The sequence below is a fragment of the Colletotrichum orchidophilum genome (genome assembly GCF_001831195.1).
Source record: "Colletotrichum orchidophilum strain IMI 309357 chromosome Unknown Scaffold_28.1, whole genome shotgun sequence".
NCBI lineage: Eukaryota > Fungi > Ascomycota > Sordariomycetes > Glomerellales > Glomerellaceae > Colletotrichum > Colletotrichum orchidophilum.
The window spans coordinates 85,156-102,413 of record NW_019172984.1 but is presented as its reverse complement, the minus strand read 5'-3'; the positions used below and the strand labels follow the sequence as shown (position 1 = coordinate 102,413).

Here is a 17,258-nt window from a genome sequence, read left to right as displayed (position 1 = left end):
TAGCTGACAACCACGATCCCATCTACGTCAATTTTGACACTCGCGACGACGACATCGCCGACTGCGAAACAAAGGCCGATACCGATACCAAAGTACTGCGCGCACCGAAATCCCACACACCCACCCACCCATCCAACCCCACCATCGACAACTTCTCTCGGCGTCCAAGCTCCGGCTTGCGCCTATGATCGGCCTCAATGATGGACGACACTGCCCTCGTGTCGGACGACAATTTCGACCCTCCATCGCGCCTTTTTGAGCGCCTTCGCCAGATTGCCGGCTATACCTGGGACGAGTCCCGGCTTCCCTTTCACACGTCTTACGACATCTGGTGAGTCCCGCTCCCACCCTCCAATGGCTTGTCACCAGCTGGGCACCGGCGACAATTTCTATCATCTTTTCTTTATTCACATAATATGATGATATCTAACTTGCGCGGACAGGCACGTTTGTGGCACCAGATTCGTATCTCCTTACCAGCCCTCTTCCTCTTCATCCTTACCCGCCTCGAGTCCCGGCTCGATCGCGAGACTACAGTCGGGCCGGCCGTCGCCCTCCGAACATGCGAGCTCCTCAAGCCTTCACTCAGGCCTGCCCAGCGATGCGAGCAGCGACTTCTCGGCGACCTCTCCGCCCGCCATACCCTCCGGAGCCGCAGAGATATCTTATGTAGAAGAGCCAGTAGTGGCTCGCGTCTCCTACCATGTGCTTCGCGAGGAGAGAGCCTTCCACATAGCTAAGAACCTATTCGCCACGGCCGACCCTCAAGGGTTGCATATTGTTAAGCCACTCGACTTCATCCGTCTTGCCCCTCACCCCGGCGATCGCGGTTCCATTGTAGTTGCAATCTACCAGCATCCTGGCCAGAACTACCTCTTTGATCTAATGGACATGGGGCCGGCCTTTTACAAGGCTAGGAAGGTTGATGACCGATACGAGGCGTATCGCAAACAGAACTTACGCTTGAAGCCCCCGATAGACCTGCAATATTTTCTTGACTTTGCAATTGGCGCCAGTCAATGCCTGGAAATCCTCCACTATGGACAGGTGATTACGCATGGAGAGATCAGGCCGGACGCCTTTCACTTCAACATTGAGACGAATTCAGTCAAGCTGATCAACTACGGTACGGGCACAAGATCATTCGAGGGCGGCTTATCGAGCACCTCGTGGTCGAGCTTATCGAGAAAGTTGGGCGCGAAGAATAAGCTCCTCTACATTAGTCCGGAGCAGACAGGTCGTATGCCGGCGGAACCTGATAGTCGGACCGACATCTACTCCCTAGGAGTCGTTTTCTGGACATTGCTTACACAACAGCCAGTGTTTGACGGCGAGGCGCCCCTAGACATCGTGCAAGGCGTTTTAGGCCGGAGAATTCCCAACGTATCGCAAGTTCGGCTTGACATACCCGACGTCATTGGACGTATCATACAGAAATGCACGGCCAAGACCGTTGCGGATCGATATCACTCGGCCAGTGGTTTGAAGCATGACCTTCTCAAGGTACAGCAGTTTTTGACCGACGGCGACTGGCTGGCGCTTAAGGAGTGGAAGATTGGCGAAAAAGACATCTCGTCCTTCTTTATTCTACCTAGTATGATGATCGGGCGGCAAAAGGAGAGAGCAGAAGTGATCAGAGTCATTGAGCGGGTCGCGAAGAGCCACGCAATGAACCAAAAGTCGACAGCAAATAACCGCTTCTCTGACGGTTCACAGCTATCCGTTGAACTCCCCGACTGCGGAGACCTGTCGAGCGAGGGCGCAAGCTCGGCGGAAGGCACAACACGGCGCAGCGGCTCCTTCACACATACTACGTCCTCTGATCCTAGGCAGTCAAAGGCTAGTTTTGTTCCATCCGTTCTATCCGATACCCAGACAATCTCCGGTGACACGATCGCCTCGTCCAATTCTGGGCCGTTTGCGAGGATGACCAGGCCGTGGGAGAGGCAATGGGAAAGACACCAGTCGGTCTCGATCGAAACTCGGAGTCTCATCGACGGTGTCGGTACACCAACGGACAGCAACCGGCTCAGTGCAGTAGAATCATCGTCCTCGAGTTTGTCACGTCAACTCGGATCAGCCAAATTCCGAAGGCGAGGGCACTGCGAGATCGTCCTCGTCGAAGGAGCCGGCGGCCTCGGCAAGAGCTGCCTTTACCAGTCGGTCCTTGCGGAAGCCAGGAGGAGAGGATATTGTGCCACGGCAAAATTCGATACGGCCCGCCGAACTGCTTTCGGACCGCTGCTTAAGCTGCTGTCGTCACTGTTCAAACAGGTATTCGGTGAGCGGAATACGGATACACCGTTCCATCAGGCGTTGAAGCAGTACGTTCGGCCAGTGTGGCCGACACTGCACAAGGTTCTTGGGTTGCCGGATTTTCTCATTGGCGCCCTGGACAGCTCGGTTCCTCGATCAGTGTCCATCACCCAGGGCATAACTCAGACCCGCTCTATCAGAGCAGGGCTCAAGAGGCGCGGCTCATCGCCAGGAAGCTCACCTGGCCGCTTGAACAAGCCTACTGTCATATCTTCACAGGCGTCCCAGGACTTCTTGCGAGCTGGCGGAGCAACGAAAACCATGCGGTTGATGAACACGTTTCTTGACGTGCTTCGCATGTTCACATCCCACAAGTTCATTTGCTTTGTGCTGGATGATCTCCACTTTGCAGATGATGAATCCATGGAGTTGATTACCCAGATCATTGGGGCGCGCATGAAAATGGTCGTCATCATAACATACCGGCCAGAGGAGCTATCACCGGAACAAGTCCAATCTATCATTCACCCCCCTGAATCTGAAGGCAAGTTTCCCACACCTGCGAACACTGCCACTGTGTGCTGACCACGAAGCAGAGTTCCCACGATCAGGAGGTCCCGTGGTAACCCGAATCAAACTCACACCCCTGTGCGAGGACGACATAATCCAATACGTCGCGACGACGCTGTGCAGACCAAAGGAGGAGGTTCTCCCATTGGCTCTGGTCATACAGTCCAAAACAGCAGGCAACCCGTTCTACATGCGGGAAATGCTGAGCGCGTGTTACCGGAAGAAGTGCATCTGGTACGACTACAGAGATAGCAACTGGCATTTCGATCTTGATAGACTCTTCGAGCACTTCAAAGGCGCGAGCGACTATGATATACTCGATACTGGTTTCATCACTCGGAGGTTGAACGAGTTGCCCCCGGCCTCTAGAGCGATACTGGCATGGGCGGCACTCCTCGGGTCTTCGTTCTCATTTGAGCTCATTTGCCGACTTCTCAGTGGCGAGTTTCAGTATCACGACAACGACGAGGCATCGTGTCAAGGCCCGGGCAACGAACAATACCACGCGACGTACTCTCAGCAGGAAGCAATCAATGGACTGCAAGCCGCGGTCCAGGCCTACATCATCGTTCCAAGCGAGACTGACGACAGGTTTCGCTTCGCCCACGACCGATTCATCCAGGCGTCGGCAGCACTGAAGGAATGCAATGCGCGGAAGATGCACTTCGTGATTGCGCAGACGCTTTTGAAGTATTACTCTGTTGATCCCAGAGCAAAAGACAACACCGCCGCGCACATCTGCGAGTCTGTCGATATTATCAAGAAGCGCGTTCCTAAACGTCAGTCATACCGCAAGTTACTATCCGAATGCGCACAGTCGGCCGTGGAGAATTGTGCCCGTCCGACCGGCTCAAAACTGTACAGTACAGCGGTCGCCCTCCTCCAGCCGGATCCATGGAACGACGACCTCGAGGATGTCTCGTATGACGAGACGATACAGCTGCATTTACGAGCTGCGGAATGCTACCTCTACATGGGCAGCCATGTTGCAGCCAACTCCCTCCTAGAGACAATTTTCCAGTGTGCACGAAGCCCTCTCGACAAGGCGCCGGCCTATGTTCTCCAGTCCAGAACACTGGCGCAAAGTGGCAATGCCAGGGCCGCGCTGGCTGCGCTGAAAGAATGTCTGCAGACACTTGACGTGCAATTCGATGACGAACCGACCTTTGAGAAATGCGACGATCAGTTCGAGAAGATGTCTGTGAGGATACAGACGATGGACAAGAACGAGCTCATGAATCCGCCACCGTCATCAGACCCCAGTTTGCCGTCTATTGGTGCCGTGCTAGCAGAGACTGTCAGCGCTGCATGGTGGAGCGACTATTTGCGATTTTACCACCTGTCCCTGGTCATGTTGGATCTACACCTCACTCACGGCGCCTTCCCTCAATCGGGAATGGCCTTTCTGCATCTTGGTCTCATCGCCCTGGCCAGATTCAACATGGTGAGCTTCGCAGTTGAGGTGGGCAACGTCTGCATCGAGCTGCTCGGCCGATATCGCGATCCCTTCTCAATGGCTAGAGGCTACATGCTGTACGCCAACTTCATCGGGCATGTTCAAATCCCGATAGCTGTGGCGTTGACGCACTTGGAGGGCTCGGTCGATTTTGCAGCGGCAGCAGGGGATCGCATTTCCTCGATCCTGAGCTTTGGACTTGCGGCACAGCTCAAGTTCTTTGCAAGCGAGAACTGCGCCGACCTGGAGGCTTTCTGCCAGTACGGCTGTGAAGAAATCCCCAACTGGCATCAGGACACGCGGGGCGGCACCCTCCTCATCTCCGTTCGGCAGGCTTGTCGAGCCTTGCAGGGCAAAACGCGGACCACCGATCCCCTCGAGGTCATGACTGACGATCATCATAATTCGGCCAACTACAAGTCATGGCTGAGAGCCAACACACAAAACGACAACAGGTCGGTTCTTTGGTATGAGAGCATCGAGATAGTCCCCCTCTTCATTTACGGTCACTACGATCGCGCCATTGAGATCGGTGAAGCGTGCTACGAGTCCATCCAGAATCTATGGTCAGCTCGGAACAGCAGGTTGGTCATGTTCTTCTACGGTCTTGCTCTCGCAGGGAGCATGCTTCGGAGGCTCAATGACCCCCGTCTAGATCCTAGCAGTCTGGCCGGCGAAACCGAAAGTATCCTCCACAACCTTCGCGATCTGACCAAGCGGATCAAGGAGTGGGAGGTCTATACCGAAGTGAACTACCTTTCGTGGTCCAGGATCCTGGAGGCCCAGATCGCAGAATTGACCGGCGATTATGGAGGCGCGGTCAGGCTCTACGAGGAGGCTCTGGATAACGCCGAGGAGCATAATTACATTTTTGAAGCGGCGCTAGGCAACACGTTGATGGCCGGCGCGCTCGTCAGGCGCAAGGCTCGACGGCTAGCTCGCTCTGCTTTCAGGGATGCCATTTCGTTCTACCGTCAGTTCGGCGCCGTGGCCGTGGCTGAGCGTCTTGAGGAAGAGCACGCCGTTCTCCTTCATAGCCCGACGAGAAACCCCAGAGCGATGGACGCTGCGGTTCAGACCGACTTTGCCGGAGACAGTGGCACGGTGGACTACCGCGCAGTTGATGGTGAAGAAGGACCAGAAGGGATGCAGCAGCCCAATCACACAGCCATCGCCGATATCAAGGGCGAGCGGATTGGTGCGTGGCGTGGCTCGATGCATGAGCACAACGAACCTGGGGCAGGTCTGCCAGCACTCGATATGATCGATTTGCACGCGATCCTGCTCTCATCCCAGGTCATCTCCGGTGTTCTGCGGGTCGACGAGCTCCTCAAGACCATGTGCGATGTCATTCTGCAGACTTGCGGCGGCTCGGCTACGCTAGCCGCCATTGTGGTGCAGGATTCGGACGAGTCTGGGTGGTCTCTCGCGGCCAGCGGCGATCCGGAACGGGGAGCGTCGGCCCATATCCCTGGTCTTCCACTCGCTGGCACCTCCCTCGTCGCCGAAAACGTTATTCTGTACTGCACACGTTTCCGAGAGGCTGTCTTCATTCCCGACATCATCAGTGACGAGCGCTTTGGTAATGTGAGCGAGGCTTGGCTGCAGCGGAACGTCCTCAGCAAGGCCATCATCGCGATCCCCATCTGCCACGGCTCTAAATCGCTTCTCGGAGTGCTCTATTTGGAAGGCGAGCCAGGCTCATTCACCGATCGTAACGTTTCCGTCCTCCAACTTCTGGTCAACCAGATCGGTATCAGTTACTCCAATGCCCTGGCTATGAAGGCTGTAGAGAAAGTTTCGGCAGAGAATGTCTCCATGGTTGCGCTGCAAAAGCGCGCCCTTGCTAAGGCGCTGGAAGCAGAGACCAAAGCGAAGCACGCTGAAGCCGAAGCCAAGCGTAACGTCAAGCTCGCCGAAGAAGCCGCCAAGGCCAAGTCCATATTTCTTGCCAACGTTTCACATGAACTGCGGACACCGCTCAACGGTGTTATTGGCAACTCAGAGTTGCTCAAAGACACCGAGTTGGACAAGGATCAGCAAGAGATGGCGGATAACATCAAGGTATCGGCAGAGCTGTTGTTGACAGTCATCAACGACATACTCGACTTCTCCAGAATGGAAGCCGATAAAATGAAGCTCTACGTGATCGCCTTTAATCCTGAAGAAATGGTCCGAGAGGTTGTTCGCGCGGTGTCCTACAGTAACCGGCAAAAGACAAAACAGAAGAACGTGAAGATTATACAGGACATCGACCTGCCATCGCTGCTCATATTTGGAGACCCCATCAGACTCCATCAAGTACTGGGCAACCTCATCAGCAACAGTTTGAAATTTACCGAGGACGGTTCAATCACAATTGGTGCTCGGGTGGACTCGGAGACCAACGACAAAGCAACATTGCTCTTCAGGGTTCAGGACACTGGGATTGGTATTCCCCAGCAGCAATTGGTCAAACTTTTCCAACCGTTTAGCCAGGCAGACACCAGCACAGCGCGCAAGTACGGCGGTAGCGGCCTCGGTCTGAGTATCTGCAAGTCTTTGATCGAAACTATGATGAAAGGCAAGATCCAACTCGACAGCCAAGAAGGCGTAGGAACAACGGCATGGTTCAAGGTAACTTTCGACAAGGCCAAGTCCGACGTGTCTGCCGGAGACGCGCAACAGATGAAATCTCCTCCCGCCGTCGAGCGCTCTGCATTCCTCGAGCGCAGCGAGTCACCCAATCCGTTCTTGGACCTCACCGCTATTCCCAAGGATCAAATTAGGATTTGCGTCGCAGAGGACAACCCCATCAACCAGAAAATTGCCATCCAATATGCGCAGCGACTGGGCTATACCACCGTGGATGCCTACGAGAACGGGTTGAAGGCAGTCGAGGGCTTGCGGCAGAAGGCTAGAGAAGGTCGACCTTATCATGTGGTCCTCATGGACGTCCAGATGCCCGTGCTAGACGGCTACGAGGCAACCAAGATGATTCGGAAGGATTCTATAGATGTTGTACGGAAAGTCCTCGTTATTGCCATGACGGCTTCGGCCATTCAAGGGGATCGAGAGAAGTGTTTGGCGGCCGGCATGAACGACTATCTTGCGAAGCCGGTGCGCTCGGAGGTGTTGAAGAAGAAGCTGGACACCTATGTCAGCCCTCAAGCATCTGTAAGCGAGTCTCTGTTCGGATTTTCGAGGCTTCAACGCTAACAGCCACCCAGGCCGCCTCATCTCCTGATGCCATCCGCTCTTCTTCCACTTCGCCGTCGTACATAACCACCGACCTCAACGGAGCCGCAGCCAGCTTCCATCTCCCAATCAGAGATAACCCGGCGTATAGCCGACCATCGGACAGTAGCTCGACACCCAGCCGCGTATCGAGCGACTTCAGGTCCACTACGGACCTGGGTTCCATTGCCGAGACGCAGTCGCAAGCGCCATCGCAGAAACGTGCGTCTCGCAAGCTGACCAAGACACGTACCAGCAGCGAGTCGCTACCGGCCGAGAAACCTAGGGCAGTGCTCACCAAAAAAGCGCCGCAGCGCCAGGGTATAGCCTCGTCGACGGATGAAAATCTCAAGCCGGAGAATTTACCATACCACACAAACCGCAGTAGTATGAGTTCGCAGGGGTCCAGCAGCAGAGACAAGATCTTCCCAAGCTAAGGCGACAGAGGCCGCCTCCTTCCCTTTCGATCCACGGGACTGGACGTTTAGGCAGGGGTGTCGAAACGGGTGAACGATGCCGTCTAATTAGAAAAGACATTCGGTACATGCCAGCCTAGGCAAATGTGGCCGAGGTGGAGAAGGGGGAGAGTCTTACGTGAAGGGCGTGATTCCAGCAGACATGGAAAACGCGGGTGGTCAGAGTGGAAGCTGGATTTACTTCAACTCGGTCCCGATTATCTCCTGTGTTGTCTCACCTCAACATGGCCTAATAGGTGCACAGCATAGGGTCAAAAGAAGGGAGGGAAAAGAGACTCAAGGAGACTCATTGGTCTCTGTCCACGCGGGAGGCGAGGCGTCTCCGCCATTGATTTGTTTAACAGTTGAGGGAATCGTGTCTGATATTACCGGAAGGGGAACCAAGGGAGTTCAACGGCATCTTCCAAGTATCCGAGTTCCGGGCCATAGCATCGCCAGGACACGTAGCCTGCCCGTCGACGGTTAAGGGAGTTTAGGAGGCAAAAGGAATCTTACTTCATTGCAAATGATCGTCGGGCCATCTTCCGCATCTTGCAGTTGAGCGGTTGCCTCGTCCTGTCTTGCCAAGAGTCTGAAGGTGAAGCAGCTTATGTCCAGCATGCCCGTACGTACGGTGCAGAGAGGTAAGCCGATGACGGGGAGCCGTCCACCCCAGTCTCTCTCTCTCTCCGTCTCTCACCCTCCCTCTGCTCCCTCTGTCTGGTATCTTTGCATGTACGTATTGTCTCTCTTGTCTGCGTCTGTTACAGTCAGCCCAGCCTGTTGCAAGAGGCGCCGTTGACGTGCATGAGATGGTTTGAGACAACGGGAATGTACAGATGGGCCTAGACGAGCTAGAATTGCAAATCCTCTGCCGATTGTCTGTTTGGTCCCTCACTCTCCCCGCGTACCCGCCCATTCACCAACAACAAACGAACCACCACCACCACCACAATACACCCCCTTCCGCCCCCTTTTTTTTTGGAACCTGCAGATTGCGCTCGCGCGGCCGCCCTTTTGCACTACACCAGCCACACACACACGGTCTTTGGCATGTCTGATATCGGGGACATTGGAAAGGAGGAAGAGGACGACAAGATCCAGAAATGCAAATCCCATCCAACACTCTCTCTCTCTCTCTCTCATCCCTAATCGGGGCGCCCAGCCCCCAACTGTGTCTCACCCACGATCCCCGATCCTACATGGGAAAGAAGAATATCCTTTTTTTTTGATTTGATTTAGCGTCTAAGACATTGCGGTTCGTCTCTCTTGATTCTTTCTTTTTCCTCTCTTTCTCCCCTCTCTGTCTCTCTCTCTCTCTCTTTCTCACAGACTCATTATCACGCTCTCCTTCTATTTCTGTCTCTCTTGCGCGCGAGTTCCTTGCCCCTTTCGGGGCCCCAAACTGGTCTTCTCCTCGGAAGTTTACGACGGGCCCTGTGACTGCGAGGTTTCGGATCCCTCCATCGCGCCTGGCTGGATATCACAGAATGAGACACGGAGCATTTCACTTGGCCATCAAAAGACAAGCCAAGGGTCTTGGGGATGGGAAAAGGAGGGGAAGAAGCTAGAAGCCAGGTTGCTCGTCTCGCCTCGTTCCCTCGCCTCGCCTCGCTCGCTCGCATCCGACTGCTGAACGGGTGATCGCGCGGGTGGTGAATCACAAAAAAAAAACATTTTCAGCGGGCTTCTCAAATAAGTCAAACGGAGGAGGTGGAAGGAAGGTTGGGGGATAGCATCCCCACCCCCTTACCAATGACTCTATGTGTTCTTCCCCCCTTTTGCGGTTCTGAGGATTCAGATTTCCCTCGTATTGTTCATCTAGCAGCAACTGCCCTTGGGCAAGGACTGGGGAGGGAGAAGGGACGTAAGGAAGGAGGAGGAAGAGGAGGAGGAGGAGAAGGAAGAAGAAGGACAGGGTCTACGCGTTCACGCCTTGTCCGCAACTCCCACCGCCCGTCATCGTCGTCTTCATCTTACTTACACGGCCGACGGCCAGCGGTGAGGACGATACAGTTCATCTCATTCATACCCGTTACCTTGCCGGGAAAGCCGGGGCAAGGGGGAATGTCTATTCACCGTTTGGGGCGGGGGGCCGTTTGGAATTTCAAATGGAAGGAAGAACGCGAAGGGGTGGACCGGCAGGTTTCTATGCTTGCTGGGAACCCGTAGTAGTCCCCATTTGGCGATCTCGTGAGGATTTTGCATCTACTACGGCTCCTTTCTCTCTCTCTCTCTTTTCGTCCGGGGGCTCTGCGATCCAAGCTTCATTCAGAAAAGAAGAACCCTGAACAGGCCTATAACGCATCGCCACATCTTATCAGCTGGACAAGGATGTCGAAATTGAATCACTGGGGTTCAGTCCCTCGGAGCTCCAGATTAGCCTTGTGTGTGGATGGGGGGGTGGGCATGGACGTGGGCGTGGACGTGGGCGTGGGAAGCTGATGGATGGGGGCCACAATACTCTCCGTAGGGAAGGAAATAAATAAAGAGGGTTTATCATAGATGAAGAAAAATGTCCATCGTCATCAGCTTTAACAAGAACGACTCGCAAAATGGCCTCATTTGTAGGAAGGGCCCCCTCCCTCCCGGCCTCCCCCATGACTTCACGTCACCCATTCTCACTGTAGAAGAGCTCAGAGAAGAGAAAACAAGATGACCACCAAGGGGATGTGATTACATGCAACACAAAGAGGGAAAGGGAAGAGATAGATAGAGATTGGAGAGAGAGACAGAGAGAAAGAGAGCTAGAGAGAGAAAAACGAGATTGCACCTGAATCCATCGCCGAGCAACTTGGGGCCAACGTACTCGTCAACCGGAGTCCGGCAACGAAGCCGCCGCAATGTGAGAGAAGGGCCGATGTGGAGCTTCGTTTCCTTCTGTGTTTCTATCCGGAGCTATCTTCTTCCTCTACTGCTGGGGCCTCTTCCTCACTCCCTCTCTCTTTCTCTCGCAGGCAGGTACAGGAGAGGGATGATATTTTTCACGAACCAAGGGAGAAAATCTGCCTCGCCGTTTTGTGACTGGGCATGTACTTTGATGAAACTCGACACGAAATTTTTTCTTCCTTTTTTTTTTTTTTCTCTTTCCCTTGCCTATTTCCGTTCCGCTCTGCCTCTTGCCTGATTCGTTGTGCTCGCCCCTCCGTCTAGTTCCAGAAAAAATAAATACAAATCCCATGAAACGCTCATTCTAAACAGAGGCATCATCCCACAATAGGGAGGCGAGCTCCATTCGTTTCGATATTGGGTCAGTCTGATGGTCACAAACCCAAACGCGCACTAGTTCGCATCAGCAGAATGTTGGATCGGACTAGGAAACAAGTGATGAGTAGATGGTTTCCGTCCCATGTCATCACACCTTTTGTCCGGATCGAGCACGTATGTTCCCTACACCCAAGAGGAGCAGAAAAAAAAAATCAAGAGGTAGTTTAAAAAAATAAAATAAAAAAGGCTGCTCGTCGTCCACGTCATGCAGCAGCTCAGATCACAGGATCATCCCATGTTCGGACCAACAGAGTTCACACCCCCTCACGTCTGTGCTAGCTCATTATGCGGTCTTATTTCGCTGCCGTCGTCCATACTCGGTCTATCGCAGATCCCATTTCGTCGCCTGATAACCAACAGGCATGATCTCACCTCCATGGAGGCTTCGTGACAAGCAAAATTTTCCATCTCATCTTCAGAGTTCAAACTCTGATTCCAGGTTGAGATTGAAGCAGGAAGAGGGGCAGTCAGGAGGGGAAATGGATAACAGACAGAGATGAGTCGGGGCCGGTGGGGTGGGTTGTGGGCAGAACATCAGCCTGCCACGCCAAAATATTTCAAGACGCTCGTCGGTCGTCGGAACACGACGTTCAACTCACAAGTTACACGTCCTGAATGCTTGCCCCCAGCCTCTCTCTCTCCATGTGGATGCTTACGCCGAGTTGAGGAAATGCCGAAAACACGACGAGGACCCACTCATGACCGGGGAGAGGGGCAATGGCGAGGAGGACCCCAGGATCCCTTTAATGATGAGGCTTTGCTTTTCCTTCTAGAGCTTCTCATGCTGCTTCCTTTCCTTCTGCTTGATGCCAAGCCCCCGCGATCCATCTATTTCTCATCTCCCTGGTGGTGGGGAAGGGAAGGGAAGGGAAGGGCTGGGCGAGGGCGGGAAGGTTCTGGAGAGAGGTGCCTGATTACCGTTTCGTACCGACCGTTGCGAGAGCACCCTGCTTGGCTTCTTCGCCTAACCATGATGATTTCCGCCCCTCCGCTTGTCCAGCGCGGCTTCAATCTCCCTCGGTTGTAGGGGGGGGAGGGGTGCAGACTCAGACTCAGACTCAGAGTCGCCCAACACCTACGTAGTAGTGTCTGCCTCGCCATTCTCCGTCCGTCCGTCCGTCCATCCTCGCGTCGCCCGTCACCCCGTTCCCTTCCTTCTTCCGCAATGCGTCCTGCTGACTCTGTCCTATCCCCGTGCCGCCCCTACTCCGTTATCCGCGTACAATCATAGTCTGTTTTTCTCTTGGAAGGTGGGAATGGTAAAGAACCTCCTCGGTGCACACGGCAGACACAAGCCCGTGAGACGGGAGGCGAACATTTGTTTCGCCTTAAGCCTCCGATGCGGATGAGCTCGCTCAAGCCTCATCCTCTCAGGCACAACAGTTAGCATGGGTAGGGATTTGGGCGTGTGAGAACATGGAGAGAAAACATAGTGCGGAATTAGTGGCACCCCATGCCTCTGGCAACTCGGTGCCAGTCCCGGTTCCCTGGCTGGTTGGCCTGTCGTTATGCGACTCGCCGGATGTGGTATTTGTGGATTGGGGGGCTTTGGACACTGGAGGTTGGAAAACGGGTTTGGCTACAGTATCCGTATGCTTCGAGATGCAACCCTCAAAGATCATTTCTATATCGGGGCGCTGGGTGGAAAGAGAAAGGCCTCTTCTCGCCGGGGAACGTCCGCATGGCCAAGTGCCACTGACTAGCCCTGCCGTTGTCTCGGTAGGGCGCTGATGACCTGGACTAGGTATGTCTAGCCGCCTCCAACTCCTGTTCACAATGGCTGCCCTCCCTGCACACTGCCCTTGGGACGCCATTGCATAACGGGGGAAAAAAAACTCGTGTGAATGACGTGCCTTGAATCTAGCCTCAGTCAGAATCTTAGCCTAATCTGACAAGCGGGCGGTGCTATGCTTCAGCAAATGCCCTCGCATAGTCGGCCGAGATGTTGCTGAGTTCGCCGTGATGGAAGAGATGAAACCCTACGAGGCCTAAAAAGGAGGGAAACAAGGTCTTGCGCCTTGCAAATTGGATGCTACCGTCTTGCCGTCCAGCCCGCATCTGCCAGGAACACTCGCATATCCTCTCCTTGCTTGTGCATCCCCCACTTCACGACAGAATGAGGTTGTTGTACGCTTAGGCGAGCTCTCGCGAGTCTGGCCTGGACCTGCCTATGGACATTCGCCCGGCTCCCCCTAGCAAGAGGCGGTGGGAACAGGGAGTCACCTTGATGTGCGGGTCCATCTCCTTCTCCGAGGATCCGAGGCGTGGCAGGGTAGTATCCCTCGCTACCTTCATTTATCTTTGACGAAAGCCTTATAAGCATCGTCGAAGAGCATTTCGGACGGCGGCCTTATACTTGAAGTGTCCAGTCGTCTCAAAACGGAACGGCAGGGATACTCGAGAGGCCATGGTCCCGAATCAGCCAGCGCGTTACGGGCCCCTCCCTAGCACCATCGTCGAGTCGAGCAGAAAGAAATGAGACGAGATGCATAAGATGGGAGGGCAAGCGGGTTGACTTTCTCCACCTAATAAACTTGTGACAAAAGCTAGCGAGTCCAATGCCGCAATCAGTCGAGCTTCACCTCGCTAGAGACTCCCATTGAAACTTTGATCCAATCAACAGAATGTCGGAGAGCCGGCTGAGAAGACCCTAGTCCCCGGCCACATTGGCGTTCTGGAGAGCGGAAGGGGGATCGGAAGGGGAAACCTGGCGACATTTTGCCCTCCAATCTCTCTGGAACCCACGAGCAGGCCAGCCATGGTTCCTCGCACAGGAGATGACGAAGAGGTGCTTCGATACAGAATTCTCCATGACTTAGCGTCGACTCGGGAACCGGTGGCCAGAGCCCCTCGAGAGTCGAGACACAAGTACGGACATTTGAGCCAGGAGATTGAGTTCACACAGAAAGGGCAGCCTGGCAGAACATGGCATGCAGTCGCCTGCCAGGGCCAGCTCATGGGTTCGATAGAGACGATATTGTCTCAGGGAGCCATGAAATAGCGTACCGTGTTGTCGTCGCTTTGGGGAGACACCTGTCAACCTTACACGCCTTCCGAATGATGTGTTGATCTGCCCTGTGACAGGCAGAGGCGAGCCAATACTGCGGCGTGCTTGTCGAAGCCATTTTACTGCACGAAGATGTAACAGGTCAAAGAGGCACAGAGGCTAGTCTGGCGCCGCTCGCAGCGGCAAAGCTGTTAGCTGACTGCATGATCCAACCCGGCTTCTGATTGAGGGTCCACCTTGGCGCAAGGTTCGCAGACCAAGTGGCTCGTGAGGGACGGCGCGAGAACGGCGCGCTGGAAAGTCACAGAGTCTCGAACGAGAAGAACAGGGCAAGACTACTGTGTGATGGTAGTCACACAGATGCGTCTTCGTTGCTCAAGTCTAGGCTGCCCTGAAAGACTGCGCTACCGGAGCTTGAGCTTGGTTGAGGATACTCTTCCACTTCGCTAATCACGCGGTCCAGGATCGTCATGCAGCCTCATCGCGGATCAGCTCGGTCAACAGATCTTTTTAGGCATGTAGGACAGTTGCGCGAGCTCCCACGAGCCGAAGGAACGGGACTTGTTGCGTAGCGATGCCACTCGAACGGTGTGGGTGTGCAGGCAAAGCTGGCGAGCTGTTGAGGTGTCGCCCGTGGGGCTGGTTGATATTCATTATCCGTCCCCGTCCTGTTCTCCCTGGCCCATCGATCGCGTTCCGCCGATAGCCAGGCCCCTTCCCCCTCTCCCATGCCGATCTTTAGGGCAAGCTTCGTGGAGGATCAGCGTAGCAAAAGCACGAGCAGCACGCACCGCGCAACGCATGCAAAGCACATGTTTGCCACATACGGCTGGGCCGTCTTTGGCGATCGTGCCTTATTCCCGTCCAGGTGCCTGCCTAGCTAGCTTCGATATTGGCTATGTTGAGCTGACCGTCCTTTGAGGTGGCATCTGACAGAACATGCCTGCCTGATATCCGTACCACGCCGAGATTTAGAAGGGCTGAAATCGTTGGAGAACAATGCCAGGTCGGTCTCGACTTTCACCTTACCGGCGGGAACCGAGCTGGATCAGACCCCAGCCTTGGGACCAATAAATACTGAAGTTAGCAGGCTGCGGGAGTCGTAGGCATGGGCACTACTCTGGACAAAGCTTTCGGTTGGACGAAACCAAGCAAATTGTCGGTTGCAGCTGAGGAATGCGCTTTGCGTGTCCCGTTGGTGAACATCGACACAGAATGCAGATAAGCAGTTCTGCGCTGCAAATCGTCACATGCTGAAATCATGCTTGGCTGGTGCAGCGGGACATGCGCTCGCGGTCGTGGGCAATTGGCGCACCGTTCACTCCGCAATTGTTCTCCCCGGAAGTCCGCGATTTCATAATCGTCGCCGCAAAGTCTTCAGTTGAGCCCCTGGGTTGCGGTAACTGAGAAAGTTCCTCTGATAGCGGCGGGGTGGCAAACGGTAGGTTCAGTGCAGTCGAAGGAGGAATCTCAAGCCCTGGTGCGTCATTCCGTATGTTCGCGATGCCAGTTTGTTGATGTTGAGCATGGCGGACTCCGAACCGAATACACCGTAATATAGCTGTGCCTTAGAGGGTACTTTTTCATATCCGAGTTCGAGAGCCTCCCAACTCCCTCGTGAGCACTTGAAGAGAACGGTGAAGTGAAACCGCCACCAAATTGGTCAGTGGAAGGCTGAGGAGGGTGTGGATGTATCCAGCAGCGGCCTAGCAGGGTCTGACGGGCCCAGGGCTGACGGCATTGGGGAAATTGTGATTTAGGGATTCGTGCAGCGGTTGGGTGAACTGAACGGGCAGGGATGTGGCGTTGTCCGGCCCCGAGGATGGGGGCAGCGGCCATGCCTCGGTGTTCCGTGGGCCATCACGGAAGTGCAACACCGTCGCACAATTCCCAGATGAAATTGACAGAGCATCTCGCGTGCGCTGCGGTGTCGCTGTTGGCGGGCTTGCAAATGCATCAACAAAGGCGCGGCTTCACGCTGGCCGGAAGAGGCGACATGATGGATTTCGGTAAGAGATGGAAGGCCGAGTGATGGTGGTTGGTGGCATGCATCAGTCTCGACAAACTGAGCTGGCGTCGAAGATGAAGGCCAACTGTTGGATCGAGCCCCAAGCCAGCAAAGAGACATGCCCCAGAGCCGCAAAATTAGTGTTGAGATCCGTGGCGTCGGCCGAAGCTTGTCATGCACGTTCCGAGCAGCTTCAACCTGTTTTGGTTTCGGACGAGAGAAAGAGGAAGTAATCGTATGGATAGACTACCAGTATAGATTATGCCAAGGTGGCGGTCGCCCAGCACGTCAACGCCAGGTCGTCCGCGGCCATTTACAGCGGTGGAGAGCGTTTGTGGGCGTTGGGGTCTGAATGATACGGAGTAATACATGCGTACGTCCGTAAGAGACGACGTCCCTGGCAACGAAAATGGCGGATTGACGAGTGGGTACGGATACAGAGTGGATAGATAGTATATGTTTTGCAGGATGCTTGGACGAGGGCTGGGAAAGGTCTGTCGTAGTGAGGTTGAATAGCTGCAACGGGATGAAAGGAACCTCAAATCGAGGGAGTGAACCGGATTGCGCCTGGCGACGGATTGGACAATTCCAACGCGTTCTGGCCGAGCCTAGGTATGCAATTCCGGAAAATTAAAGTTGGTTCCATGAGCGGTAGTTGTTTGGTAATTGCTGCTTCCTATCTCTCATAAAGTTGAGCGTCATTTCCTTTTTCATTTTCATTTCTTTTTTTTTTTTCGGTCATCCTCCTTCCTTCTCCCGCTCCTATGTACTTGGTGATGGTGAGTCGTAAGGTCAGTTGTGACTGCAGTGGTGGTCAACGTGGGTGAAATGGATGACCCCTGTTTCCTCGTCACCGTGTTTCAGATTCATAGTCTCGACAGGGGTACTCCTGTCGTCCAGCTCCGCAAGCTTTTAGCTTCCCAATGTCTTTCCCTCAGAGCTCATTCCGACTGGGTGGATGAGCAGGGGTGGGGTTTTCAGGAAAACGTCGTGGTTGTGAAGAAGGAGCGAGATACATCCACG

At 54.4% G+C, this 17,258-nt stretch overlaps 1 protein-coding gene across 1 annotated transcript; it reads left to right on the top strand.

The window, feature by feature from the left end:
• Positions 1–200: 200 nt before the first annotated feature.
• Positions 201–7,935, top strand: CORC01_04316 (hsp90-like protein; the record flags this gene model as incomplete). Its single annotated transcript, XM_022615964.1, has 4 exons — positions 201–331; positions 444–2,832; positions 2,912–7,438; positions 7,492–7,935. 4 exons carry the CDS (start codon positions 201–203, stop codon positions 7,933–7,935), a joined length of 7,491 nt encoding a protein of 2,496 aa, XP_022477479.1.
• Positions 7,936–17,258: the final 9,323 nt, after the last annotated feature.